Below are 26496 nucleotides of genomic sequence, written 5' to 3'. Positions count from 1 at the left end.
CTTATCAAAATAAGACTCCTAACGGTCTTATTTTAGGAAATAAGAGGGAAACCACCAGTGTTGTGCAAGTTCACAACATGAACACGTTCAAAGTTCATTTCATACAAGTAAACATGAATAGTTCACGTTCATAGTTCACCATTTAAATTCTGAATTAGTTCATAGTTCAGTTCATTTCATAGTTTTAAGGTGGAAACTGAGAATGAAAGACTTGAGTCTGCGTCTCTGCTTTCTCTTGCTCTCTATATATGAGACCGAGAGCTGTTGTGTTGCAGGTATGGCCTGCCCCTTTAAGGAACGTTGTAGTGTGTGACGTAGTGCACCAGGGTATTATGGGAAAACTAGCTAAAAGTGTGTTTATAAGGAGAAGTGACGGACCACGGGAATGCGAGTGTTGCTCCTGCTGTATATCCGAGAAATAAAGTGGCCGCATTCCAAGTAAAGAAACATCTCCTCCTCCTTATTCACGGAGCGGTCCGGACGGCTGGTTACCGGCCAGACAGCGAGCCAAGATAACCAGTGACAGGGGCGGCGCCTGGTACAGGCGACATAGGAGACTGATTTATCATGACGTGACAAATGCAATGAAAAACAATCTAACCCCGGGGCACCGGAGGTAGAAGCGCTGTGAAAAGCGGTCCGCCTCCTTTCCTCGCCCATGTTAAATACTTGGGCTGTTCGCCCCGGCAGCGTAGTGCCGGGAAGAACCAGGAAGCGCCGCGGCCACACACAGGGACATTATCTCCTGTGGCGGGTACAGGCTTGCGTAGGTCAGTCACCTGTGAAGACCAGCATCATTTACCCCTGAACCAGCGCAGAGAAATAATGATGATGAAATGTAATATAAAAAATGTAATTATAAAATTAAATATGAAACATTTTTATTAAATGAAATATATATTTTTTTTTAATTAAATGAAATGGGGAAAAAAAAAAAAAACTGCGCGCGCACATTCTGCGCAGAAGTCCATTGCGCACATTCTGCGCAGAAACCCACTGCGCACATTCTGCGCAGAAACCCACTGCGCACATTCTGCGCAGAAGTCCACTGCGCACAATCTGCGCAGAAGCCTACTGCGCACATTCTGCGCAGAAGCCCACTGCGCAGATCCTGCGCAGAAGTCTACTGCGCACATTCTGCGCAGAAGCCCACTGCGCACATTCTGCGCAGAAGCCCATTGCGCACAATCTGCGCAGAAGCCTACTGCGCACATTCTGCGCAGAAACCCACTGCGCACATTCTGCGCAGAAGCCCACTGCGCACATTCTGCGCAGAAGCCCATTGCGCACATTCTGCGCAGAAGTCCATTGCGCACATTCTGCGCAGAAGCCTATTGCGCACATTCTGCGCAGAAACCCACTGCGCACATTCTGCGCAGAAGCCCACTGCGCACATTCTGCGCAGAAGCCCATTGCGCACATTCTGCGCAGAAGCCTACTGCGCACATTCTGCGCAGAAGTCCATTGCGCACAATCTGCGCAGAAGCCTACTGCGCACATTCTGCGCGCGCAGTTTTTTTTTTTTTTTTTTTTTTTTTATTTTTCTGTTTTTATATTTAATTATTTTAAATTAACATAGTGTAAGATATTTGCAATTAATAGAAGAAGTCCTGCCAATATTAAGAGTTTATCATATTGCCAGTTTGAAAATTGGAAGGAGTGGGATTCGAACCCGGGTCAGTCCTTCTAGGGGCGAACGCCTTACCACTAAGCCATTTCAGCTGATGACTTTGACACTGAACTAAGCACACTAAGTCAATGGACAAATGATCGTGTGTGTGTGTTGGTGTCATTTTATGCTGCTTTTGATAAACACTTCAGAGAAAATATTTTCTACTTTACTACATATATTTGACAGCCTTACTTAAAAGTTACTTTTATATTTTTGGCTTTTAGATACTGGATTCCAAGATGGCGCCACGTAAGGCTGCTTCGGTGATTTGGTGCGCGATGTTTTGTCTTGTTTTGTTAGTTAATTCAGTTTTCTGCCTGGTATGTTGTATTTATTGCGTTTTATGTTTCTATGTTCATTGTAAGCACCAATAACCAGAGCAAATTCCTTGTAGGTGTAAACCTACTTGGCAATAAAATACTTCTGATTCTGATTCTGATTGTTAGAGAATAGCCCAGTGGGGGGGTATTTTTTCAGAGAAGATTCGAGATTCATGTACTATACGGCTCAACAGATCTCTGATCCTTGAAGCTTCCTTCTACCAAGTTGTGTGGTTCGGAGCCGAGACACGGGCCAGAGAAGAAAACACTTGGAATACGTTGCTTGTTTGGTCTGCATATGTGTGCCATGAGTGATGGGTGACGTAGTGCGAAGTCTAGTTAGTTGGTTTCGGTTAGGCTAAATGGCGGACATTTAACGAGCACTGAGCAACGACATGGTGAAAGCATTCGATTTAGACAGCGTCTCTCCTGAGGAGAAAGTATTGAAATGTCCCGAGGGTCAGTGAACAGGTAGGGGTGGGGCACGTGACAGTTCTAGGCCAATGGCTGTAGGGTTCTGTGGGATGCCAGGCTCTCATTGGAATCAACCACTGAATACAGTGGTGGATGATAGGAGTGTCGGAGTTACGAACAACAAGTGTGTCGTGTTCGCTGGACTTTAATAAAGTTACACATAAAGACAGGTTTCCTGTTGTCTATACGCGAAAGCTACAATATGAACGTGTTCACCGTTAATATTCATTATTGGTCATTGAGTTGCGTTCAGTTCATCGTTATCAAAAAAGTGGACGCGTTCGATGAGCGCGTTCTTTTGCGTTCGTTCATGCACAACACTGGGAACCACTCAGCTACTGAATAACATTCACAGAGAGTCACTGGTTTGTCTGGGTTGGATTTGGATGATATTGTTTTTGTTACATGTTCCCACAGACTGGACTATCAACCAGGCAAAACAGGAAAGTGCTGCCCACACACAGCCCAAACAGATGTGGCCCCAAACTGACCTCTGTCATCCGGCCTACACACCTCCTGTTTGCCAGGTCTGGGCCACAAGTAAACCACAGCAATTCCAGCCATTTACCACATGGGCTGCTCTAGATTCACAATCTCCACATTTGTTCTAGGCCACTTTAGGCTTCCGTAAATTTTCTTTTAGGCAACAAGGCGACCAGAAGGGTTGTGCTGGGAATGTGCAGCAGCCAATCCCACAGAGCAAAATAGTTTTGGCCCATAATGTCTCACATGCTAGATGCTATCTGGGAGGGGCGGGGCCGGGGGGGCCACTGGCGTATCAATGTCCTGTCAGTTGTCTTAATAACTCACTTACTAAGAGAACTAACAATAAATATAACTTTTAAAGCTTAAACAAGGAACATTTTCCACAACATAGAGCTAACAGTCAATATGGAAGGATTTTAATGTGCACCTCAATGAATCAGTAGAGGTGCATGGATGTCAGATGTATAATTGTCCCCTCTGTTTAAATTGTGGCTCCGGTAAGGCCCCCACTTTAGAAAAATTCTAGATACTAGATCCTAGATAATACTGAAGGAAAATATCCGGTACAATGGTTCCTCCATCCTTCATCTCGTGACTCTCGGGACCCTGGGTAGTTTCTCGCTTTGTTCCGAATCCAGCTGTTCTCATTCCCATAGACTCCATGTGTTAGTTTGGAAAGTGGATCAGCTGAGCTTCCTGTGGTTTCTGGCTGTCACCAGTTAACTTGACAGATGGAGACTGGAGTGAGGAAGCAGAAGTGAGTGAGTCGCTCCTCCCCGGGAGAAGGGATGGGTTCAGTACAACTCCCTGTTGTTTCTCTGTTGGAGCCACACCACAGTCTCATATGTCCTATCGCAGCTGTTTTACTTGTGTTGGTTTTACCTGCTTCCTCTGAGCAGCAGATAGTCAACCCATAAAGTTCCCTATCATAGGCACGGGATCACAGCGGATGATCACTGATGGACTCGTGGCTGAGGAGGTGGCACCCTCAAGTGGCCAGAGGGGGTATTACAAGTCCAAACTGTCCAGGAATATTCTGCAACAGCTCAAACATACTGAACCATGAGTTCAAGAAGGCTGAGGCCACTTCAGGCCAGCTCAGATGTTTGGACACTGAACCCCTTTAAAATGTGTTCAATTTGAAATATGAGTGGCCCCACATTAGTTTAGTTTTTCAATAAGAGGCTTCCCTCCACTGGTGTTGCACGGGATGAGGCAGCTGCAGTGTTGTCCGCCCGTCTAATAATAGATGGACATTTGCTTCTTTGGAGCACGTTATTATTAGAAATCTCACCGGGCAGTTGACTCATTAACTATGCGAGGGATTTCCAGCGAGGGAATCAAGAATCGAACAGGCGGCAAATGATACAAGGTCAAGGTCCACACCACTCTTCAGAGGAAGTGGGCTGATGAACACATATAAAAGTGGAGATATGAGTGGGAACAGAGGATGGGCATGGAGAGGATTCCTAGTGTTATATAGACCTTGAATACAATTTTGAAACTATCAATTTAGCATCACTTAAATGGCCCTTACTTATAGCACTTTGTAGATTTGCTTTTTTGGAAGAAGTTGTACTTCCTTGATTCTTGTTGTTCTGGGTATTTACCCTCATGGTTGAATGCACCTATTGTAAGTCGCTTTGGATAAAAGCTGTGGTAGTATTTGTACTTCCACAGTGTTTCACGAGGCCTTCAGCTGAAACTCTCAAGCATTCTGCCTTACAGGGACTGATTGGCCTTCAAACAAGTCGGCATATGGTGAGGCACAGATGGCTGTTGATGAAAACACACTGGCCTTCGTGCATTTGAACAGAAATCCCCAGAAATGTTTTTAAGTGAATACCGCGAATATAAAAAACTGTGTTGAAAAACACTGACACATCTTTACTTCATCTTGCTGAGCAATCGCCAATCAGTTCCGAGGCCTGACACTGAGCCAGGACATGTGCTCAGAGAAAGGTTGCAGTAACACGGTAGAAAATGGTAAAGGTGAAGAGTTTAGAGTGGCAGTGTGGCTGAGCTCGGGTCGGGTTACAGTGAGGCTGCTGCTGCTGGAGAGACGCTCTCTGGGTGACTCCTGAAGAAAGACACCAGCCAGTCAGAGACACAACTCGGAAGACACACCATAAACAATCATTTATTCCAAAAATAATCCTTGTTCAGTTATCGGTTACATCTAGGGTAAAGGGGGGGGGGGGGTGGCTGTTGTGTTCAGTGCTTTTTTTACCACGGTGAAAAGTCACTTGACACCGAAGACATGATGAAACATTTCCAAACATCCAGGTCAGGGTAACGTGTATTTAACTCAAATTCTTCACACTTTTAAGACCTGGTAGACTGACGACACGTACATGTATGAAGGGTTAAGTTAGAGCAGAGGAGGAGTCAGACGTCTCAGAGGAGGAGTCAGACATCAGCTGACGTCTCCTTTGTAAAAACTTTTTGGTTTTCTAGTGCAAAAGTCCTTTTTCCCAGAGCGTCGGCCCCTCACTTGTGCTCTGGATGGTTCTGCAAACACTTGATGAACTCGGCGACGGGGTGGCCGTTGAAGCAGATCTGGTAAACAGCGGCAAACAGAGGAAACCTGCAGAGACCAGAGAAGGATGTTTGAAGGTCTGAGGAGGAGCTGGTGAACATTTGGGGCAATGAAGCTTGAGATTCAAACCACTTTCACACTGGTATATGAAGCTACAGCTAACAGCCAGTTAGCTTAGCCTGGCATTACGTGAACTAATTTGTAAATAAATGAATAAAGTTGTGGATCTTATTCATTTGATTAATGCAAAAAAAACAAAGTGCAACAATTAAGGATTTGTGAAATAAGCGTCATGTGCTTCCTATCCATCATCCTGCGATCACATATGAGTCAAACGTACTTGTCCACCATGTTTTTCTGTTTCAGGATTTCGTGGACCTCCATCGCAGTAGCTGGACCTTGAAGCTTCTGTCCGTTCAGCAGCTCGTTCTCCAGCTGCTCGATGCTCTGAACACAGAGATGATTGGCTTCACGCTACTATCACAGATCAAGAGGAACACACACAAACACGTGGAGAGAAGAGGTTTTCCCTCATACTTTTCCTGTTCTGGCGAAGGCCTCTCCGATCTTGCGGTTGCGTCCCCCGTAGCAGGTGGTGATGAGGTCAGCGATGCCGCAGCTCTCCAGGAAGGTGGCGGGGGAGACGGGGCAGGCCGTGCAGAAGAACTTAGCGAAGGCGATCATCTCCATCAGGCCGAGACGAATCACCGCCGCCTTGGTGTTGTCGCCGAAGCCCAGACCGTCACAGAAACCTGCTCCGACCGCCACGATGTTCTGCAACGAGGAAGACAGAGGACATGTTACTGTGAGGCCTCTTTGTACTAATACGTACAAGGACTCTGCTCTACATGGCCACTAAAGACCGGTGCTATCTCTTTGCTGGTTTTAATGAATATAGATCCTGATGAATATTATTTCAATTTAAAGAAATACCCCAAAAATCTAAATCGAATGTGCAATCAAAAAGTTTGGACCAATTATTGGACGAGCATTGGATGTCATTTTAAAGTTCTCAGTGGAAAAGATATACATTATTCATCATGTAAACACGTCTGAAGAATCAGAGACATGGAGGCTTCACCTGAATTTAAAGTGAATGTGCAGTAGACACAAAAACATAATTTCATAAATATGCATCTGGAGCGTCTTTTCCACCAGCACATCTTGTTATGCATGTTTCCCAGTGTATTTTAAAGCACAGACATAAATTAAAATGTCTGCTGGCTCTCTAATGGTTTTGAGTATGAGATTAGATTAGAACGTCGACCTTCAGAGCTCCACAGATCTCCACGACATCCGACTCCTCCACCACGGTCACACGGAAGTTGGTGGTCTGCATCAGCTCCTTCAGCATGGACCCATAGGTTTTGTCTTTACACCCTGTCAGCAAAAATGTATGATTAATTAATTCAAATTCAAATATATACTATAATGTACAATAAAACAGCTGGAGAGGATGGCTCAAGACAGACGAGGGTGGAAACAATTCATCAATGGCCTTTGTTCCGAAAGGAATATAGAAGGCCAAATAGAAATAGTACAATAAAATGACAAAACAAAAAACCTTAAAATATATTGTACTACAAAACCTATTCCAACATACCAAAAATATGAGGATGCAAAAGACAAATAAAGTAAATAAAGACAAATACAATTCAGTCAAAGTCATGAGAAGAAAAAGAAGAATGGCTTGTTGAAACTCTGAACCAATGAACACTTCAGATTCAGTTTCTGCCGTCTTCCCCCCACATGCTTCATCGAGTATTAAACTCCTACCGATGGTTGTTTCACAGAACTTCTCCTCAGCGACCTCGTTGGCGATGTTTGCTCCCATGAGGACGGTCATGGTGATGCCCAGCTTCCCTCGGATCACCTCTGAGATCAGCTTCAGACCCTCCGGACTCGCATCGATGCCCTGCACGAGACAGAACCCCCCCCACAAAACTCACGTGAGACAATCTGAGAGGAAACACACTGCAGCTCTTACAGACCTCTGTGTGGACGTTACCTTGATGAGAGACATTCCCACAGCGTCCTTCTTGATGTGATCTTTGATGGTGTCGCACACTCTCACGATGAACTGGTGAGGGACCACGAAGATCAGGATGTCGGCTCCTTTCACAGAATCCACCAGTTCTGGAACACCCAACTGAGGAAGAGAGGAATCAAGACGTCACTCAGGGAAAAGTGCAAATTGTTTGTTTCTGAAATCTTCTCCTCGGATTTCCTTCATTTCAGTTTCGTGTCCTGGTCGTACCACGTTGGGGGGCAGCTTGTGACCCGGCAGGTACTTCACATTCTCGTGGTCTGTGTTGATGATTTCTGTGAGTTTACGGCCGTTCACCGTCTCCTCGAACACCCACATGTTCACTGTGGTGTCAAACTGGTCATACTTGGCTGCGTTGGCGCCCACGATCTTGGCAATGGCAGAGCCCCTGTGGACACGTAGAGAGACACATGAGGATTACCATTTCAACACTGGGCTTTTTAAGATTTATTAATTGTATAATGTATATTTCTTACAGTCCAAAGTAATGGCAGTCTGATTCAGAGACAGTGACGTATCTCAGAATGTTTTCACTAGTAAACAGAAGTCAGCTGACACATGGAACTCCATTCATTTACTTCGACTGTACTGTAAACATTTCACGTCACATGACTTCAAAGATTTTTCAGATGCTTTTCAAGACAAGAATAACACTGGACATGAAAAACAAAAACATCTCATTGAACCACAGTGTATTGAATATCAACAGAACTAAGATCTTTTACATTGGTATTTACATTATTACTTTTTGACCTGAGTGTTTCTATTATCTACGAAAACTTTAGAGGACACTGAGGTGGAATATTGTACTTTTAACTTAAGATAAATTGGTCCAATTACCCTCTTGTAAACGTCTAGTAAATAAAAACTCAAATATAGTAAAACTATAGATATAGAATATATAGTTTTACTATACAATAAACCATATATAGTAAATAAATAGTTTCACTTTTACTAGAGAACCTTTACTTGTGTGGTATATATATACCTTTACTTATACTGGACTGTATTAACAGTGTGATATTTGTATTTTAACTTGTAGGAGTATTTTTACATTGTGACAATTCTACCTTTACTTATAGTTGTGTACTTTAACAGTGTTATTTGAACTTGTATTGAAGTATTTCTTACATTGTGTTATTTCTAATTCTACTCGTAGTACAGTAATTTGATATTGTATTATTTCTACTGTTACTTGCACTAGAGTACTTTCAGGCTGTGTTATTTTTACTTTTACCAGGGTGACGCTTCACTGACTGCAGTAAAGGTCACGCAGGCTGAGGGTGAAGCTGATTCAACACTAATGTTATTTAATGACACAAAGAGTGTGGAGAGTCTCACACTAAGATCTCAGAGCATTGAAGCTTCAGAGGAATCAGGCAGCTCCTCTCTGATCTCTGCTCTCATCTCACTATCACGAACACGTCCAGGTTCACTGGGACTAAAGCTTCCTTCCTGCTGCCAAGTTTCCAAACTTTTACACTCAAAAACTTAAAGTAACATTGTGTGTAATCTTATCCAGGCAGCAAAAACACAGCTATGGTGCCTGTGACTGTTCTATGTTCATGACAGCTGCAGTGATAAACCTGCACCACCACTGGTTGGAAATCCTCAGTCTCAGACCTGCAGAAGAGCACCAGAATAATTCAAAGCTCCACTCACCAGTTACCAGAGCCGATCACACACACTTTCTTCGGAGCTGCCATCCTGTGAACTTTCCAGACGGATCTGCTGCTGCTGCCGGTGCGAGGACGCACTGAGGCCGAGACGCAGAGTTTATATACGGGACAAACAGCTGAGGAGGCCCGGGCCCTCCCTCTACTCATGGCTGGTCTGCTCCGCCCCCCCCATACTCTCTTTACTTCACTTACTACACACACACACACACACACACACATACATACATTCTTCACTCAAGTAAATGTATAAAAGTACTGGTCCTGGAAAGTACAGAAAGTATAAAAGTATTACGTTTTTTTCTGACTGTAACTGTGCAAAACAAACTGAGACTCACAATGTCACACTAATGTAGTCCGAAGACTTTAACTTGAACCACTCAGACTTAATTAAAAATAAGTCTGAGTGGTTCAAGTTAAAGCAAAACAACTTTTGTGATCATGGAATACTGTCCAATTAAACAAAGTACTTTATTTAAATAGGGGATTGAAAAATATTAAGTCCTACCAACTTCACTATTAAGTAGCTCCACCTCAACCAGCTGCTGCTGTTGACATATTCCTGCATCAGCATTTAAGATCTAATAACATCAGTCAGGAGACATTTTAATGCAGAATACTTATTTTCAACATTTTTGCTCTTTTATTTGATTCGGAATTAAGAGTTTTGTATTGGCTTCAGTTTTTGACTCAAATATAGTTCTTAATAATGTCAAACATTTTTCCTGCACTACAACAAATATTGAATTGCGTCAATCAATTGTAAATCGATGAAGGGTAATGAAAGTTGTTTTTCATTATAAACAGAAAACACTACAAAAGAAGTTGACACATACAGCTACATTTTACATATCCTTTATTATAACATAATAAGAACATACAGAAAAATAGGTTTGGTCCATGAAAAAGTCTGCAGATTAAAATATTACTGCAGTCCAACCAGTGTTGTGTTTTACATCCCAGAGGTTCCCACAACTCGTTCCAAATCATGCACCTCCCCAAACCCACATTAGTGTATTCTTGGAATTTGTTAATGAAATGCACACACAAGAGATTTAGCCAGGACCCCCGTCTTCATCTTCATCAGTGAAACAACCATTAAACCACAGAGGGGTCAGGTCTTCAGCGAAGTGTCAAAGAAGCAACGACTCTTCACATCAGCTCGTCCACATGTGAGAAGGAGCTCAAGTGTTTCTTAGCTTCTCTGCTCACATTCAAAAGTACACAAAACTATGAGCAGTAGATTCAACTCCTCCTAGATCGCAGGCGACATGAATGCTGAGTGCACTCAGCCCTGCAGAGCAGTGGTTCATCAAATGGGACTTTACGTGCTCTTTACGCTGTAGTAGCTAAGTCACTGGGCTCCGAGAGAGAGGGGCCGATTAATATAAATACTGGTTCAACTATCGCAGCGTAGACAAAAAGTTAAGAAAAAGATCTGTCAGGATAAGAGATACAATTTTTACTTCACATCCATCTTCAGTTTTTTTACTGCTCATTATGTACAAAACTATATAGACTAGAGGTACTCGTACTAGCTACTTCCATGATAATCTGTACTATCTAACAAGACAAGTACTGTATAATACACATAAAAAACAAAGATCAATGGTAATGAACAAAAAGAAGAAGAAAAAATTAAAACGACTTCATACTAAATGGCACTTAACAAAAAGTAACCGCTTTTCCACAAAAATGTATTTTGTGCCATGACCGACTGTGGACCCAACTGTCCAAAGAAAACAATGAGTGATTGGATTGATTACAAACACAGTCACGATCAATATCTAACTGAAGGGGCGAGCATCAGGTGGAGTGCACCAAGTAAATTGACTTTCCCCGGGACACTGAGTTCAGTCTGTTTGTACGTATGGAGAGAAAAGGAATGCTTCCAGGTGCCTGAACCTTAGACATGCAGAAGGAAAAACAATGTGCTCAAGAAGCTCTTGTGTGAGGGGGGGAAATAAAAACGTACAAAAGTGTGGAAGTAGCTACTGAAAGTAAGAAAAATCCTATATAACAGTAAAACCATGTAGTATCTATGTCTGTCTGGGTTTGTCGTGCGTCTGTACGCCAGTGGTAAGAAGTTTGTACCCCCCGCCCACACACACACACTCAGACACATCAGCCTTCTCTGACAGCACATCTGCCGCGTGTCCAGATGTTTTTAGGTGTTCCTGATGCCGAGCGCCTGCTCCAGCTCCTGTCGTCGCTGCTGGACCTGAAAGATATTTTCACACAGATTTAATCAGCGACGTCCCGATGAAACTGTGAGAGTCATTAAACCAGCAGGACCAAGACCTTTTGCATAAGCACTGAAGGTGAAATTAATAAATGTGGCTCCATTAAAAAGATTCATTGGGAACTATTAAGATGATCAATTTATTGTTTTGGTTATTCTTAGTTTTACAGTGAAGATGTAAAATATTCTTTCAAATGAGAAGGTTTTCTTCTTCTGCTTCTCGTTGTTGTATATGATAGTAAATGGATCAACTTTAATCTGATAAATTATAGTTATCTCTATGAGAAATATCTGTAGCTCCAACTTTAAAAAGAGAGAAAACTGATAATGAGAAGGTTTTTAATAAAACCTTTGACCAATATCACTGTTTTTACGAAATTAAGTCCAGATGTTTTATACATTTCATAAACAAATTATGAAGTCTATGAAAATTATGTGCAAATCCATCGATAGATAAAATAATTTTAACGCTTAACTTTAAGAGAAAAGGCTCCAAGGCTCGATTAATGAGGATGTAACCATAGAAGAGTGAAATACTGTACAGATATAAATGGCTGATGTGAACGTTTGAGTTACAATAAATTAAATGGTGTTAGATGAGCACTAATGTAGCGTGGTGAAGAAATGTAGGACGGAGGTTCAGACAGTTGGTTTCAATACATTACCCTTTAAGACCTAAAATATGAATTAATATCCCCACGAGTTTAATATGAAAAAGGAGCGCTGCACACTTGTTAATATGCACGTCAGGGCTGCTAGCTCCCAACTGGGAAAATAAAAAGAAACCATCTATAGGTAAATGGCTTATCATCATATATGGCATTAGTAAATTTAATTTTAGGAAACAGGGGAGCTATTTGCCTCTGCGGTGGGGCGATATGAGTTATAACATGAATGTGATTATTAGAGGAGAACATCTCAGGCAAGGACGGATATTTCATTTGGCTCTGCCTTAAGAGGAATGAGCATTTCTTGTTCGTGTCAAGGTTTGTTTGTACGAATTTGTAAGTTTTAGGATTTGTTTTTCCCCTGTCTTCCTCTTTCCTTGTGTATATATGTTTATATATTATATTTGCTGGTATTAATCAGACTATATGAAGAAAGGCGACATGACTTTGTTCAAGTATTAATTGTTCTGCTACGTCGGATTTTAATAATTTGATGCTATAAAAACTGGGTGAACTGTCATGATAGACAGCCGAGACTGATTGTTGACAATTGGTCGAGGACATGTATCAGCAGGACCTAGAAACCACGGCTCCAGTTCAGAATCACCACTGGGATGGCAGCACATACTATCAGGGATATGTTAGTCTCAGTTTTGTACAACAGAAGGAAGATGCGTCATCCATCTTTAGTTACACTCTAGACTTTCTACAATCACTGTTGCAACAGGACGAGTCAGAGGATCACCCCAAGTTATTTTTAATGCATTTGTAGAGTTGTTAGTGAGAACGTGATTACCTTGGAGTAGAAGTAGCGACAGACGGCCTCCTGAGCCCACGGCTGGTAGTAGAACTCAGCCCGACGCTCCTCTTCTGGGTTTCCTACCACATCAGTCATGGTCTGAGAAAAGAAAATAAACATTGATAAAGAGAATGTCAATGAGCTCAGAGGCTGACAAATCAAATAGAAAACAAAAACACAGGAAGACGGATTCTATTGGAGAGACTGAATCAAACACTGACTGCAGTTACGATGACCTCCTGATAAAAAAATAATAATATATATATTGTTTTCTGATAAGCTGTAGTGGAGCAGCTAGCGAGCTCTGGACTGATCCGTTCGACTCCACACTGCAGGTGGATGATAGGTGGTCAGCAGGTCATCGGCTCAGAGGGAAGTCCGGCGTGATTCCAGTCAGACACGTTGTTATTCGTTACACATGCTGTGTTGACTCTGCGCTCCTGTCACACACTTGAGATAGCAGGTTGAGCATGGTGTGTGTGAGAGGGGGGGGGGGGGGGGGGGGGGGGCAGCGTGTGTGCACAGTGTCCACACAGTTACATCATTTAAGTTTTGTCTTTCCGCAGATGAACCTTGGATTTAGATCAATGTCACTGTGACACAGCTAAACACGGCTCGACGGCAAGACATTTTCTGAACTTAAAGATTACTCAGGCTTCCAAATGCCAGCGTGTGTGTTTATCCTTGGATTTATTGTGATTTATCGGATTGCCATTTGATGTCTGAGACGTTAGCGAATGTCAAGTGGTTGTCAATAGCTTAAATGACAGCAGGTATCAATCATCTGTTGGTGGTAAAGACATATTTCCAGGTGTGAATTTTGAAGTGCAGGATTCTTGTATTCACCGAATCATAATTACGTCGACTAATTCTGCTTCTGTCATTGATTCCTTACATTCATTGTCTAGTTATAACACACAGTGTGTGTAGTTGTTGCCTTCAAATGGGCTTTAAATGGAGTCCATTTTTTGTTATAAACCAAATCACAAAATGTACCTAAAAAGGGCTTTAAAAAAATAAATTCTTTCCCTTAGAATCAAATTTAAAACGAAACAATTTAATTTCCTTTAATAGGAGGAAAACTAGTAGGAGTCCACAATAGACACATATTAAAATCATCGCACAAAGCAAACATGTGGTCTTGTCATATCTCAGTTATTACAAATATAACATCTCTCCTGCCACAGGTGTCTGACAGCAGACCACAGAGGAAGCATTGACCTGTTTCAATCAACTGCTGCAACATGGATTCATAGTTTTAACAAGAGTTGAATTGTTTAGTTTACAGCTCAACGTGCTCCTGTTTCGATCTGAGTGTAAAGAAACAGCTAAAAACAAAGTGCAATGATTTGATGGTCAGAACTCAGGGGCTTCTTCACAAATCTTTTTACACTGCATGAAAACGGAATTTCATGAGGCAGATGGGTGAAGCCACCACAGTAGTGACAGGCCACTAAGTGTCTCTAGTTGGAAACTAACGACTCAAAAGACTACAAGTCTGCAGAGAAGCACTTTGCCCCAGTGACACTGGTCAGTGGAGAAACAGGTGGTGATGCTTCTTCATCTTTCTGATCCATGTGTTGTTAAAACAAACATTCAGCTAAAAAGACCTTCAGTGCTCAAAGTGGTTTCTCTCTTGATTTGACACAACAACAAACTAAAAACGCGGCTACACCTTTGCTCCCATTTAAAAGCATGCTGCAGCACAAAGACATTTAAAGAAGCTCCACTGACGACAGCTTTGATTCATGTTTGAAGGTGAATTGTTTTTCAAGGCAGAAACAACATGGTATCAACAACGAGAGTGGATCAAAAACAAAACAGTGCTTCAAGTTCACTTAAAGATCCAGTTCTTGGAGTCCTAGGTGATGAAGGACACACTGACCTTGAGGTCTCTGCACTGGGACTGCAGCCAGTCGTTGATAAAGCCCTGAGGATCTCTGGCAAAACTCAGCATGAACTCTCTCTGGGTCTTCAGCTGGTTGATGGTCTCAATGGTTTCATGGATCTGTGGGAATTAAGCAGTGAATTAGGTATCGATTAAATATTGATATAGACAAATAGACAAATATTGATATATCAAATAGCAGATAAAGAGATAACTTTGCTGAGGACAGATAAAGATTTTTTCTTCATCACTTAAGCCCTAGCCGGGTTATCATTTTTTGTACATTGTGGAAATCAGCAGCAAAAACTAAAACTGAACCTAAAAATAAACCTCTTAATCAGAGTGACAGCTCAACGAAAATGAATCAGATGGTACTGAAGCTCTTAAACGTGTATTAATGCTTCCTCCATTTTAATCAGTCTCTCCACTTAAGCCATTTGTAAAATTCATGCTTTAATCCCCAGAAATGTCTTCCTCCTCATTCTGCATGAGAACTGCGACTTGCTAGATAATCTGGAACGACGTCAAGTATTACTAAAATCCTAAATCCTACTCATTCATCGCTTGCATTATAATCTGAAAAGCAGATTAATATGTTTTGGTGAGTAACGCTGATCATAAACGGATGCATTCTCTAAAAAAAAAACTAGAAAAACTAGATTCACTATTCTATCTTCTCATTATTGTGTTTTTTCGAAAATAAACAAAAAGCAGTTGGTCCTATATCTGGGTTTATACAAGTCTGGTTGTGTGACAACAATGGCCGAGACAACGAAGACAGGCTCTGCTACGAACTGTATCTGATATCAGCTATTTAAACTCTGAATGAAGTATAAAAAAAAGAAGAAAAGAACAGCGCCTCGAAACAGAAAACAAACAAGCTCTCTGATTTTATATTGTTGACTTGTCTCAAAACAAAACGACACAGTGGGACGTCTTTTCAGGGAACGGCTCCATGTCCTATCAATGTGATTGTAGCCATCACGGTCACGGTAATAGTTGTCAGCAGGAGGTCAAGAAGACCTCAATACCGACGAGAGAAAAGGCAACAATACACCGGCAATGACTCGAGGAAGCAGATATGTGTGAAATTAGCCTCAGCAGGTTCACACTATAGGAAGAAAAGATCTCCTGATTTGAGTCGAGTGCTCTAAAATTGCGGTTAGAGCCGATGGAAGCTGGAAATGGACAAGACTTTCGATAAAAATTACAAGGAATGAAAAAGAACCCCAAAAAATAAGTTTTACTACCGTAGGGAACTACTTAGCAGCATTAAATGCTCACAAGAAATTTGATGTCAAAAGGTAAAAACTTCCCACTGTGACCACACATTTCTGTCCATAACTCTCAGGGACAAACACAAAACTCTGTGACATCTGTAAAAAGAAGAGCTGTTGACTGCTCTACCTTGTTGTCCAGTCCTGCGATTTCCTGCTGACTGGCAGTGGAGAGCAGGAAGGAGTTCATCTGGGTCTTCAGTGTGTCGTCCACTTCCACATCAATGTCATAGCAAGCAGTCTTCTTTTGGTCATTAGGGTCCACACTGTAAAAAAGTAAATACAGTTTATACAGTTGTTTGTTTTGTGTTTTCACTGTTTAAAAAAGCCACATGTGATGACAGACCATAACATTTAATGCAAGCCTGCTCTTCATGTCGGTTAAAGTTCCAACAGAACCCCAAATACCTTCTTAACAGATTGGTCGATCAATGGAAAACTTTGCTTTAATAGTCGTATTGTTTGCAAGCAAAGTTTCACAATCATATTTTTGCAACAGCTCAACAGGGAAATTAGTGTTACAGGCCGTTTATCCAGCTTCTAGTACTCTCAACATGCAGTTAATGAAAATGTGATGACCATTTTGCCTTTTTAAAATAATTGTGCGACAGTTTGAACTAGATTTCATTTGGAAACTAACTCCTGTAGACACATTTATAAAAGCATCCCAGTACCTTATCACATGGTTGATGATGATGGGCTCTGGAGGCATCAGCAGTGCATGCAAGCGCTGCGGGATCTCGGAGAACTTCATTCTCTGGGTCTCAAAAATCTGAAACAATGATAACAACTCACGGTTAGAGTACGAAAGAACAACACCACTAACATCAGAGAAGAATAATAAAAATAAAAGGCATAATTGTAGTTTAATATGTTTTCAGAAGTTTGAAAGTTTAGTGTGTGGGATTTAGTGGTGAACTGAAAACCCATTGTCTCACCCTCTCCTTCCAGGCTTGTGTGGGGAAACCCACAGTGGCCTTCAGATAAACAGAAAATGAGTTTCTTAAAGGTTCAGTGTGTAGAATTTAGTGACATCTAGTGGTGGAGTTGCATGTGGCACTCCACCACTTCCAAACATGAAAGAGAACCTCTGGTAGCCTTCATCAAATCTCAAAAGGTGTTTAGTTTGTCCTGTCTGGGCTACTGTGAAAAACATGGCTGCCTCCATAGTGAGGACCCGCTACTGATGTATATATTAATATTTATATATGAAAGGCCCATTCTAGGGTAAGGACAACTACAACATGTACAATGTAGATGAAACACACCTGTGAAAACATCACCACTGTGTTTTTATATTCAGTTTCTGCTGAAAGATCATTTTCACCCAAATCCTACACACTGAGCCTTTAAGCTTAGTTCTTGCTTAGGGCTGAGAAATTTAACAATAGAGTGGAAACAAGTAGTAAGAAAGAAAACAAATCGGCAACTGCTTTGATAAATAATGATTCATTCAAGTGCTTTATCAAGCAACAATTGAGGTTTCAGCTTCTCAAACATTCGCTAGGATTTGGAATTTAGTTTCAGGTATCACCTTTTACACCTTATGATGAATGACAGTTTGTATAAAAAATGTTTTTCCTGAAAACCCTGATTAAAATTGATTTTGTATGACCCAGGCTTGTTTGCTGCTAGTTCTGTGCCCATTATAGTTTGTTGCTTTGTTGCTCAGCCTCTTTTGTGTTTGACATATTTACTCTGAACAAAAACAGCCTCCTCTAATCTTTTCACTTAATCTCTTTTTATTTTCCCAAGGTTTGTTTGCGAGTACTTGTGACTTCAGATTTATACTGACTTTATCGCTCTGTTATCCACAAAGCAGTGGTTTAAAGTTAAAAGTCGTTATTCAACATTTTCCACATCCCAAAATCAAAGTAGTACATTTACTAGAAAGTGCGAATATAGGTATTATAAGCTGGCAAACAAAGTATTATTATTATTATTGTACATCCTACAATCCTGTTTATCTTGGCAGTATGGAAAATAATTCACAGGGAAACCAGTCAGTGACCCAGAGAGAAAGAGAGACTCCATAAAAGGAGAGAAGAGAGGAGAAGAGTGACTGTGTAATTTCAAGAGTGAGAATTAAACAAGACAACTATGAGACGTCTATCATTCCAGCTACAGTTAGTGTTCACCACTTGAATTAATCTAATTTCCCCCCTCTGGTGTATGTTAATGTAACATACCCAAACTTTTTTTAAGATGTGTTAAACTTCTACAGGGCTCCACTCACCTGCTGCAGGTACTTGTCACAGTTGATGAACTCGCGCTCATGAGGGTCCTGGAGTTTGTGGGTCTTGACGTACTGCCAAAGGGCCTGAATGATAACAGGTCGGGTCTGGGTGTGGATACCCAGCATACGAGCCAGCCGGGGGTCCAGCTTGAATTGAGGGGGCTGTTTGGAGCAAATTCAATTTGTTGTTAGAAGATAATTCAGGTTATTTACCTTGAAGATGTTTCTTTAAATACATGTCATGGTCCATTGTGACTGGCAAATTGGTCAATGTGTCTTTTGGAAGATGGAAAAACATGAAAAACACTGTATATTTCTAAAAGGAAACGGAAATTACCAAAAGACACAGACAGAGAAAACCACTGAGCATTTACCTGGTAGTCAAGCATGAGGAGGACGGTGCAGCGAACACCCACATCACCTGGCCTCTTCACCTGGAAACCATCAGTCTCCTGGGTGGTGGCGGTCCTGTGCCACTAAAAGAGATAAAGGACATTTTACTAACAAGTATTTACTGATCAGTCTGATATTCTTACATTTAGCAGAACAATTAGAAAAGATTATCAGCGTTAATTGAACATTAAAAGGTGATGTATTGACAATACAATCAGTGACCACTAATCCAATGCAGCTATTCATCCAATTCTGCATTCGTTTTTAATTTTACTTATCTCATGTAGGTAAATGGTAAGAAAAAACATGTATTAAAGCATATATAATAGACTGTGATCTTACTTCCACAAGGTGATTATCTGGTCCATAAAGGTCCTTGTCCAACTCAATCACCAGGGACTTGAAGAAAGAAGAAAACTTCCTCTTCTGTTTTGTGGCTTCATACTTGGACACGGCTGTCTGCAAAACACAGGTTATTCATGTTAGTTACGTTTTTGGAAATAAATGGAGCTATGCAGTTAGAATTATCAGTGCAATATGTATGTTTTGTCACTCCAGGGAAGTGAAGCATTTGATCTAAATCATGTCAAACACAAGAATAATTTTGTCATTATACCAAGGATTAGATAGTTATGACAAACAATTAAATGAACATAAGAGAAATGATGTGTTTAATATCCAAATACACAAAACTGCCACCAAATTATGCCAAAGAGGGAATTCTCCAATATCAGATTTGTCACTTTATTAAACTGAAGGGAAAAATGAAACGGACAGAAGCACTTTGAGACCCACTGAGTTACTTGGTGCTTTATCTTTTTAATTTGTCTGAAGGAAGCGTAATGGCAGAGAAAGATATTAGCTTAAACCACTGCTATAAAAATATTACAAGGAACAGGGGGGGAAAGAGGCACCACTGACAAATAATCATTTATGACAACTTAATGAAAAAATGATGCAAAACTGAAATGTTTTTGTTTTGTTAGTACCCACTAGATAGTCTTTCCTACAGTATGTCATATTGAATAAGACACACACAAGTATGTTTAAATTAGACAACAGTCACAACTTGGGGAAATAAAACGTGCAAAGTTTAAATTAGCTTACATCTTCCAGCAGACGCCCTTCAACACGCAGCTCCCATGATGCAACTGTGCCTTCTCCGTCCTCGGCATCCGGCTTTGCAGGGTTGAAGGTGTTCGATATGAAGATGCGAAGCTTCCTCTTTTGCTAAAAAGAATCAGTCAAGACAAACTCACTTTAAATTCATACATTTCTATCGCTCAACACTGGCTTGATATTTAAACTGATAAATAACGCTGGTGGCCAAACATAGGTTTCTTTAACGCAAACTGCTATATGACTTTAAAATGTATTTAAGGTTCCAACAGGAGATATGAGGTAGTCAAGAGTCAAATGAAACCGTACCTTGATGGGCCTCTTGAGGGCCTCTTGTATGTCCAGCCTTTTGCGCATGATGGTCTGGTCTAGCTTCCTCTCAAAAGCCAGCAGATCCATATAAGCCTGAGACTCTGGGACCAGTTCCCTGATCTGGAGCAGTAGAGAAGATACTTGAAACAACTGAAGCAACATTAAACAAGTACAAGAAACTACACCTCAAGGAATTCTCCGTCAGTTATCAACCATATCCTCATATATTGATTCTGAATAAACGTTATGTCAGCATTTCTCTAGTCACTCTGTATCTCAAAGAGGAGCTATGCATTAGTGATGAGAGAAGGTTTGTGAACCCGGCTAAATTATCTGGTTCTTTGCAGTGATGCTCAAGGTAATAAGATAAGCTTGAGCGAATGTGTCTGTATTGATCAGGGGCATTAAACATTCACAAGGCTGGAAGAGAACGTAAGTGAAGCATTGGACGTAATAACTGGTTGAACCTTCTTTAGCAGGAATTACCTCAAACATGTGCTTCTACTCACTGGATCAGATCAGCACAATGTTCAGGAAGTATTTTGCACGGAATGGAATATAAGCTGTTTTAATAACTTTGAAAGGCAGTTTTGAGGAAACCTGGAGGTAGAGTAAACACCCATTAAGATGGTCAATGGTTTGATCCCTGACTCCTGTTGAGCGCTGTAGTGTACGTACAGCACCGTCTATATGACTCGGAGGGTGAATATAACCAGTTTTGTAAAGTGGGTTAGGTTTGAGCTCTCGATAAGCACCAGATAAACGCAGTCCATTCAATCTGGGGAAAAAATTACACTGACGATACTGTGAAGTGCTTACACTCCTATAACGTTTAACAGAGCTCTCAGGAACAACCCTTTTTTGAAGCATCTGAATTAACATTCGAATGGACTTGCAAATATAATCTGTCCAACACACTCAAGGCCAGAATAAATGGATTTTTGTTCAGTGGAATTTGACAAGTACTCACCCTCTGAGGTAGAATTTTATCAGCCATCTTCTTCTTCTTTGTGCTGTAAAAACAAATTAACAAAGCAAGACGTTTGAGAGTGAGTCGAGGCAGCGCTGTGCGTCCTCACCTCATCCGGAGGTGAAGACTCTGCAACAGTATTGTGACAAAGACTCAAAAGAAGGGGCTGGGGGGGGGGGGCTTACTGCTGGTTGCGGTTCTGCTGCTGCTGAACTTGCTGAATCTGCTGGGGGGCTGGCCTCTTACGAGACGGGTCCATCACGCCAGGCATCCCAGGGCGAGAAACAGGGCTGTTCCCGTATCCTGGGGGGCCCATGGCTGGTCCCTGAGGAGTCATACGGCTGGAGGGAGGCATGCCCGGTCTCTGCACAGAAAAGAAAAGTAAATGTTACTATTTTAAGAAAAACACTTCAGACAATACTTTCTGGGCATTCTTTTTACAGACACTAAATCTGGAGCACAGAAATATCTGATCATCTGCTTTGAGGTATTGCAGATGTGAAACAGATTCCGCCAGTGTTTCGTATTTTCCGCCTCTGGTGCAGGAATCTGGTCTGCACAGGTCCATAACTCAGAATATGAATAATATTCCAACTTTAAACCGTTGTCCTGACCCACACAAAGAGGTCACAATCTTTAAGAAGCACCCTACTCAAACATGAGCAATTTTGCTGGAGGTAAATTTCTGTCAACTAGACACTGTCCTGATGTTTTATTCACTTTTCACTAAAACACTTCTTGAAAACCATTATTCAAAAAGAGGAATGGATGCGTGCTCAGAGATGTGAACCACCCTGTTCGCTTAGACAGTGAATCTAAATCATCATGCCTCCTAAGAGAAATTATTTCTGCTAATTAATGTGTGCATTTCCATTTAATTTATGGGTCCGTGAGTTACCGTGAATCTAAAAAAACGGCTGAAACGGTGCAGGAAGAAAACAGCTCATTTTTAAAGCACCCTGCATTTCCAAGGTCAGCGTGTGTGATGAGAGCCTTGAAATGGCGTTTGAGTGAAAGAAAAAAGCAGATTCAGGATCCTCACATCCTTTCACTTTACTCTGTACGGTTATTGTCTAATATGGTGGTCATATCTGCTTTAAGACAAAGGATTAAAATAACACCAAACGAAACAGTGCTGAAATGTGAATACGCCACAACACATAAGCAGCACATTGCCTCATGTCAAATAATTCACCAAGCACAATTAAAACAAGATGTTCTTCTTTTCAATAAAGACACATCTGCCTTGTACATCAATTGTCCTACAACATGCACGCAATCTCATTCCAGCGAGTAAATGCCGAACAAACACTGAGACCAACTCACCAAACCGTGTGCTAAAAACTCAAAGAGGCGACTTTGTGCACCTGAATGCATGAGTGCGGGTGAGAAGAAGCCGATGAATGAAAAATCCCTGACTGCAGTGTTCCCTCCAGGAGCCAATCTGACAAATGATAGAGAATTTAAGGGACTATCTCCTAAGCCTATGGTGGAAGGGTGGAGGGGAGGAAGAGTGACATTGGCTGGTCAACAGCACAGGGCGGATGTATGTGCTCTACCTTTTCCACAAAGCGCAGTGTGGGCAGAATAGAGACCGTATGTTGATCATTAAGTGCTTTCCACACAGTACATCAGCACAACCTTGGCTTACCCAAGAACAACCCGAGTTCGGCAGTATTCAGGGTACGAATCCTCTTTGACTATGTGGTGAAAGGCAGCTCGTAAGACTGAAAGCAGTCAAGGCTGCTAGAGAAAAAAAAGATGCACCATCCTTTCACTCGTGCTTCAGGCTGCCAGTAGCGAGGCAGCAAACACTTCAACTCCTGCAGATCAGCATTGACGATAAGCCTTTTGTCATGATTCTATGAAACAGTATATTAGCTGGAGATGACTAATGATCCACTATAGGGGAGACAGTCTAATTAAAACACAGAAGATCAGATTTATAGTTATAATCGACTATCGCACGCGGACAAATCCACCAACACTGTGTTGATGAGAGAATGTGTAGGTCAAGGTTTCAAACCTTCAGCTCTAAAATGTGCTTTGTTAAAGTTGCATATGGAGAAACTGTCCATGTGACCAGTCATTGTACCTTTAATTTTAGCAAGGGATGCAGAAGATTTTACATTTATATAAGGCCTCAGAGATCTAAATATTTACAGATGCACAGCACGTGTGAAACATCGTCTGTCCAGTGGTTGACAATGTGAAATGAACAATATTTCAGTATTTATGGGTTTTGACGTCTCCATAAGAAGGAAGGGACGGATGTTACTCTGATTAATAACGCATCAATTCAAGTTTATGAAAATAGTAGTAGAGGTCATAGTAGAAAACAGGATCAGGGTACTTTCATATATCGAATGTTTCAATGAACCTCCCTGACAAAAGGAGTTTCTTTTCATTTCAAGTGCAGAGTAAAACAAATGGAAAATGGATTAAATCTTTGAATGCACGTGTGTATCTTTTAACAGATTACGTTATAACTCCAGAGAGCAAGATGTCTGCATGTGCAAGTCGCCTGCTGCTCCTCACAAAAGACTTTCATCTTTTCCATAAATCCGTCCTGCTACTTATCGGAACCACAACATCTACTTTCACTCAGATGTTCAAGCTGTGCTGCATGAAAAGAGGGAAAAGTCTTATTTGAGAAGTTAGAACAACACACTTGAAAGTTTAAATGACTTCAAATAAAACCAAACCAATACACCGGCTATTCATTTTCTCTCTCCGTCGATGACTTAACTGCACGAGTAGGATCCAAGTCATTTGTTTGCCTTGTAAGAATCTGCGGAGTCAACTCAGTTGGGTGAAAGTTCGAAAAAGCACTAAACTTTATGGAGTGACCATCTTGGACTAGTTGCGTTGACGTGTACTGCCTCCAGCTGCAGCTTCACCAAACGCAGGGAAAAGACGAAGCACTGTGCAAAGTGCAGAACGTCAGCGGGTGATCTGTCTACAACAAAGTGTACCACCCTGGTCCTGGTTCGAGTCCCTCCTGTGATCCCTGTTTATATCTGAGGATTAGCATCGACTCATTCAGACCCGCACGATGAACCACGGAGCTGTGCGGCTTTTAAACTTTCTCCTGCAACAAACTCCGCAAAGTAAAACACACCAGATATCAGAAACTAACTTTGTGAAGCTTTTATTAAACGACTCCGAGTGTTCACGTTTTGTTTTCAGTTGGAAAACCGAGCGTTAAACCGGCAGCTAGCCGCGTTAGCCGCCTGAGCTAATTGGCTACCGCGACTAACTAGCTAAGCTCAACGTTAGCAGGCGGGAGGCTCGGCGGATTCAAACCGACGAACAAACTCTCACACTCGGTCAAAGTGGTCCGTGTACGTGCCGGTGACGGGCTATCTGCTCCCCGACCGGGCGCAGTGTCGGTGCGAGCCGGGGCCCGCGCCGGCGACGGGGCTGAAGTTAGCCGCTGGTGACAAAGCAGCGGTGGGAAGGCTTTGTTCTAGCGGACAGGCTAACGCGTCAGTAGCCAAGATGGAGCGATATCTCACCGGGTATCCAGGCCCGGGCATCGGGGAGCGGTACATGTGGTTCTGCGCGCCCGACGACGGGCCCATCCTTCCTGAGGGAGTCCCGGGTCCCATGCCTGGTCCCACACCCGGTACTGGTGGTCCAGGTCCCATTGCTCCGCCGCCGCCACCCGAAGGTATCGTCTGGAAGCCGCCTCTGGCCGCCATCTCCTCTGTGAATGAAGCCGCCGGTGGAGCAGCCGAGTTACCGCGAGAACTGAGCCGCGGGAAGTGGCTGCGGAGCCTCGGTGCCCCCTGCTGGAGGGTTAGGGTACTGCAGCAACACTAAGCTGGTGCAGGGTATGATGAGGTTATTGATTCTTGGAAAAATTATTTAGCAGAATTTCATTAAATTCCCGGTGGAAGACAAAAATATTTTCTATCGAAAAAATACAACATGTACATTTAAAACAACTGTTACATGTAAAAGTCCTGCATTCAAAATTCAAGTATTAAGATGGATGGATAGAAGGATAGATGGTTGGATATATAGACATATACATATAAAGATAGATAGACAGTGTTGTGCATGAACGAACGCAAAAGAAGGCGTCCACCTTTATGAGACCGATGAACTGAACGCAACTCAATGACAAATAATGAATTTGAACGGTGAACCTCTCTTTATGTGTAACTTTATTAAAGTCCAGCGAACACGACACACTTCTTGTTCGTAACTCCGAAACTCCAATCATCCACCACTGTATTCTTCACTCCCCTTCCTCATTCACCCTTGATACGCCAACTCATCAGCCAATGAGAGCCTGGCATCCCACAAAACCCTACAGCCATTGGCCTAGAACTGTCACGTGCCCCACCCCTACCTGTTCACTGACCCTCGGGACATTACTTTCTCCTCAGGAGAGACGCTGTCTAAATCGAATGCTTTCACCATGTCGTTGCTCAGTGCTCGTTAAATGTCCGCGATTTAGCCCAACCGAAACCAACTAACTCGACTTCGCACTACATTACCCATCACTCATGGCACACATATGCAGACCAATCAAACAACGTATTCCAAGTGTTTTCTTCTCTGGCCAGTGTCTCGGCTCCGAACCACACAACTTGGTAGAAGGAAGCTTCATGGATCAGAGATCTGTTGAGCCGTATAGCGAATGAATCTCGAATCTTCTCTCAAAAAATACCCCCCCCACTGGGCTATTCTCTAACAATAGGTTTCATCCAGTATCTAAAAGCCCAAAATATAAAAGTAACTCTTAAGTAAGGCTGTCAAATAAATGTAGTAAAGTAGAAAATATTTTCTATGAAGTGTTTATCAAAAGCAGCATAAAAGGAAACCGACACACACGACAATTTGTCCATCGACTTGATGTGCTTAGTTCAGTGTGGACACCATCAGCTGAAATGGCCTCCGGTGCCCCGGGGTTAGAGGATGATGGTGTGACGTTAATGTATTGTTTTACATTGCATGTGTCACGTCATGATAAATCAGTTTCCTGTGTTGCCTGTACAAGGAGCCGCCCCTGTCACTGGTTATCTTGGCTCGCTGTCTGGCCGGTAACCAGCCGTCCGGACCGCTCCGTGAAGAAGGAGGAGGAGATGTATCTTTACTTGCAGCCACTTCATTTCTCGGATATACAGCAGAAGCAACACTCGCATCACCTCTAGGTGGTCCGTCACTTCTCGTTATAAACACACTTTTAGCGTATTTTCCCACAATCCCCAGGTGCACTACGTCACACACTACAACATTCCTTAAAGGGCAGGCCATACCTGCAACACCACAGCTTTGGTCTCATAAACAGAGGGCTAGAGAAAGCAGAGACGCAGACTCAGCAACTACTTCCGAGATCCGATGCACCTTATTATTATCTGAGGGAT

At 42.1% G+C, this 26496-nt stretch overlaps 2 protein-coding genes across 3 annotated transcripts; both read right to left on the bottom strand.

Moving 5' to 3' along the window:
* Positions 1 to 5076: 5076 nt before the first annotated feature.
* On the bottom strand, positions 5077 to 9343 carry gpd1b (glycerol-3-phosphate dehydrogenase 1b). The gene is made up of 8 exons (XM_062406334.1): positions 9201 to 9343; positions 7749 to 7926; positions 7500 to 7640; positions 7268 to 7406; positions 6759 to 6871; positions 6029 to 6265; positions 5832 to 5938; positions 5077 to 5539 (listed from the first exon to the last, which is right to left on the bottom strand). Exons 1-8 carry the CDS (start codon positions 9242 to 9244, stop codon positions 5443 to 5445), a joined length of 1056 nt encoding a protein of 351 aa, XP_062262318.1. The 5' UTR covers positions 9245 to 9343; the 3' UTR covers positions 5077 to 5442.
* A 710-nt stretch (positions 9344 to 10053) lies between these two features.
* Positions 10054 to 24855, bottom strand: smarcd1 (SWI/SNF related, matrix associated, actin dependent regulator of chromatin, subfamily d, member 1). Of its 2 annotated transcripts, XM_062406313.1 has the most exons (14): positions 24637 to 24855; positions 21304 to 21482; positions 21119 to 21161; positions 20146 to 20268; positions 19825 to 19947; positions 19060 to 19176; positions 18699 to 18800; positions 18325 to 18486; positions 17027 to 17065; positions 16763 to 16860; positions 16219 to 16354; positions 14809 to 14931; positions 12921 to 13022; positions 10054 to 11435 (listed from the first exon to the last, which is right to left on the bottom strand). In XM_062406313.1, the coding sequence occupies exons 1-14, from the start codon at positions 24820 to 24822 to the stop codon at positions 11382 to 11384; spliced, it is 1587 nt and encodes a 528-aa protein (XP_062262297.1). In that variant the 5' UTR covers positions 24823 to 24855; the 3' UTR covers positions 10054 to 11381. The 2 variants fall into 2 exon arrangements, with proteins under 2 accessions (XP_062262297.1, XP_062262305.1); XM_062406321.1 differs by lacking the exon at positions 17027 to 17065 and having other exon boundaries at positions 24637 to 24854.
* Between the last annotated feature and the right edge of the window lie 1641 nt (positions 24856 to 26496).

The sequence above is a fragment of the Platichthys flesus genome, chromosome 2 (assembly GCF_949316205.1).
Source record: "Platichthys flesus chromosome 2, fPlaFle2.1, whole genome shotgun sequence".
Taxonomy (NCBI): Eukaryota; Metazoa; Chordata; class Actinopteri; order Pleuronectiformes; family Pleuronectidae; genus Platichthys; species Platichthys flesus.
The sequence above is the reverse complement of the archived record's forward strand: the minus strand, read 5'-3'. Positions and strand labels throughout refer to the sequence as shown.

What these genes read in the sequence shown, in the direction of transcription:
- smarcd1 (XM_062406313.1), bottom strand. Translation starts at nt 24,822, where the DNA reads ATGGCGGCCAGAGGCGGCTTCCAGACGATACCTTCGGGTGGCGGCGGC. An exon ending in ATAAAATTCTACCTCAGAGG is followed by an intron (nt 20,269 to 21,118) that starts GTGAGTACTTGT and finishes CTACTGCTCCAG; the next exon opens with ATCAGGGAACTGGTCCCAGA. An exon ending in GTCGCTACTTCTACTCCAAG is followed by an intron (nt 11,436 to 12,920) that starts GTAATCACGTTC and finishes AATATCTTTCAG; the next exon opens with GTCCAGCAGCGACGACAGGA.
- gpd1b (XM_062406334.1), bottom strand. Translation starts at nt 9,244, where the DNA reads ATGGCAGCTCCGAAGAAAGTGTGTGTGATCGGCTCTGGTAACTG. An exon ending in ACAAGCTGCCCCCCAACGTG is followed by an intron (nt 7,641 to 7,748) that starts GTACGACCAGGA and finishes TCTCTTCCTCAG; the next exon opens with TTGGGTGTTCCAGAACTGGT. An exon ending in GTTCTGTGAAACAACCATCG is followed by an intron (nt 6,872 to 7,267) that starts GTAGGAGTTTAA and finishes TTTTGCTGACAG; the next exon opens with GGTGTAAAGACAAAACCTAT.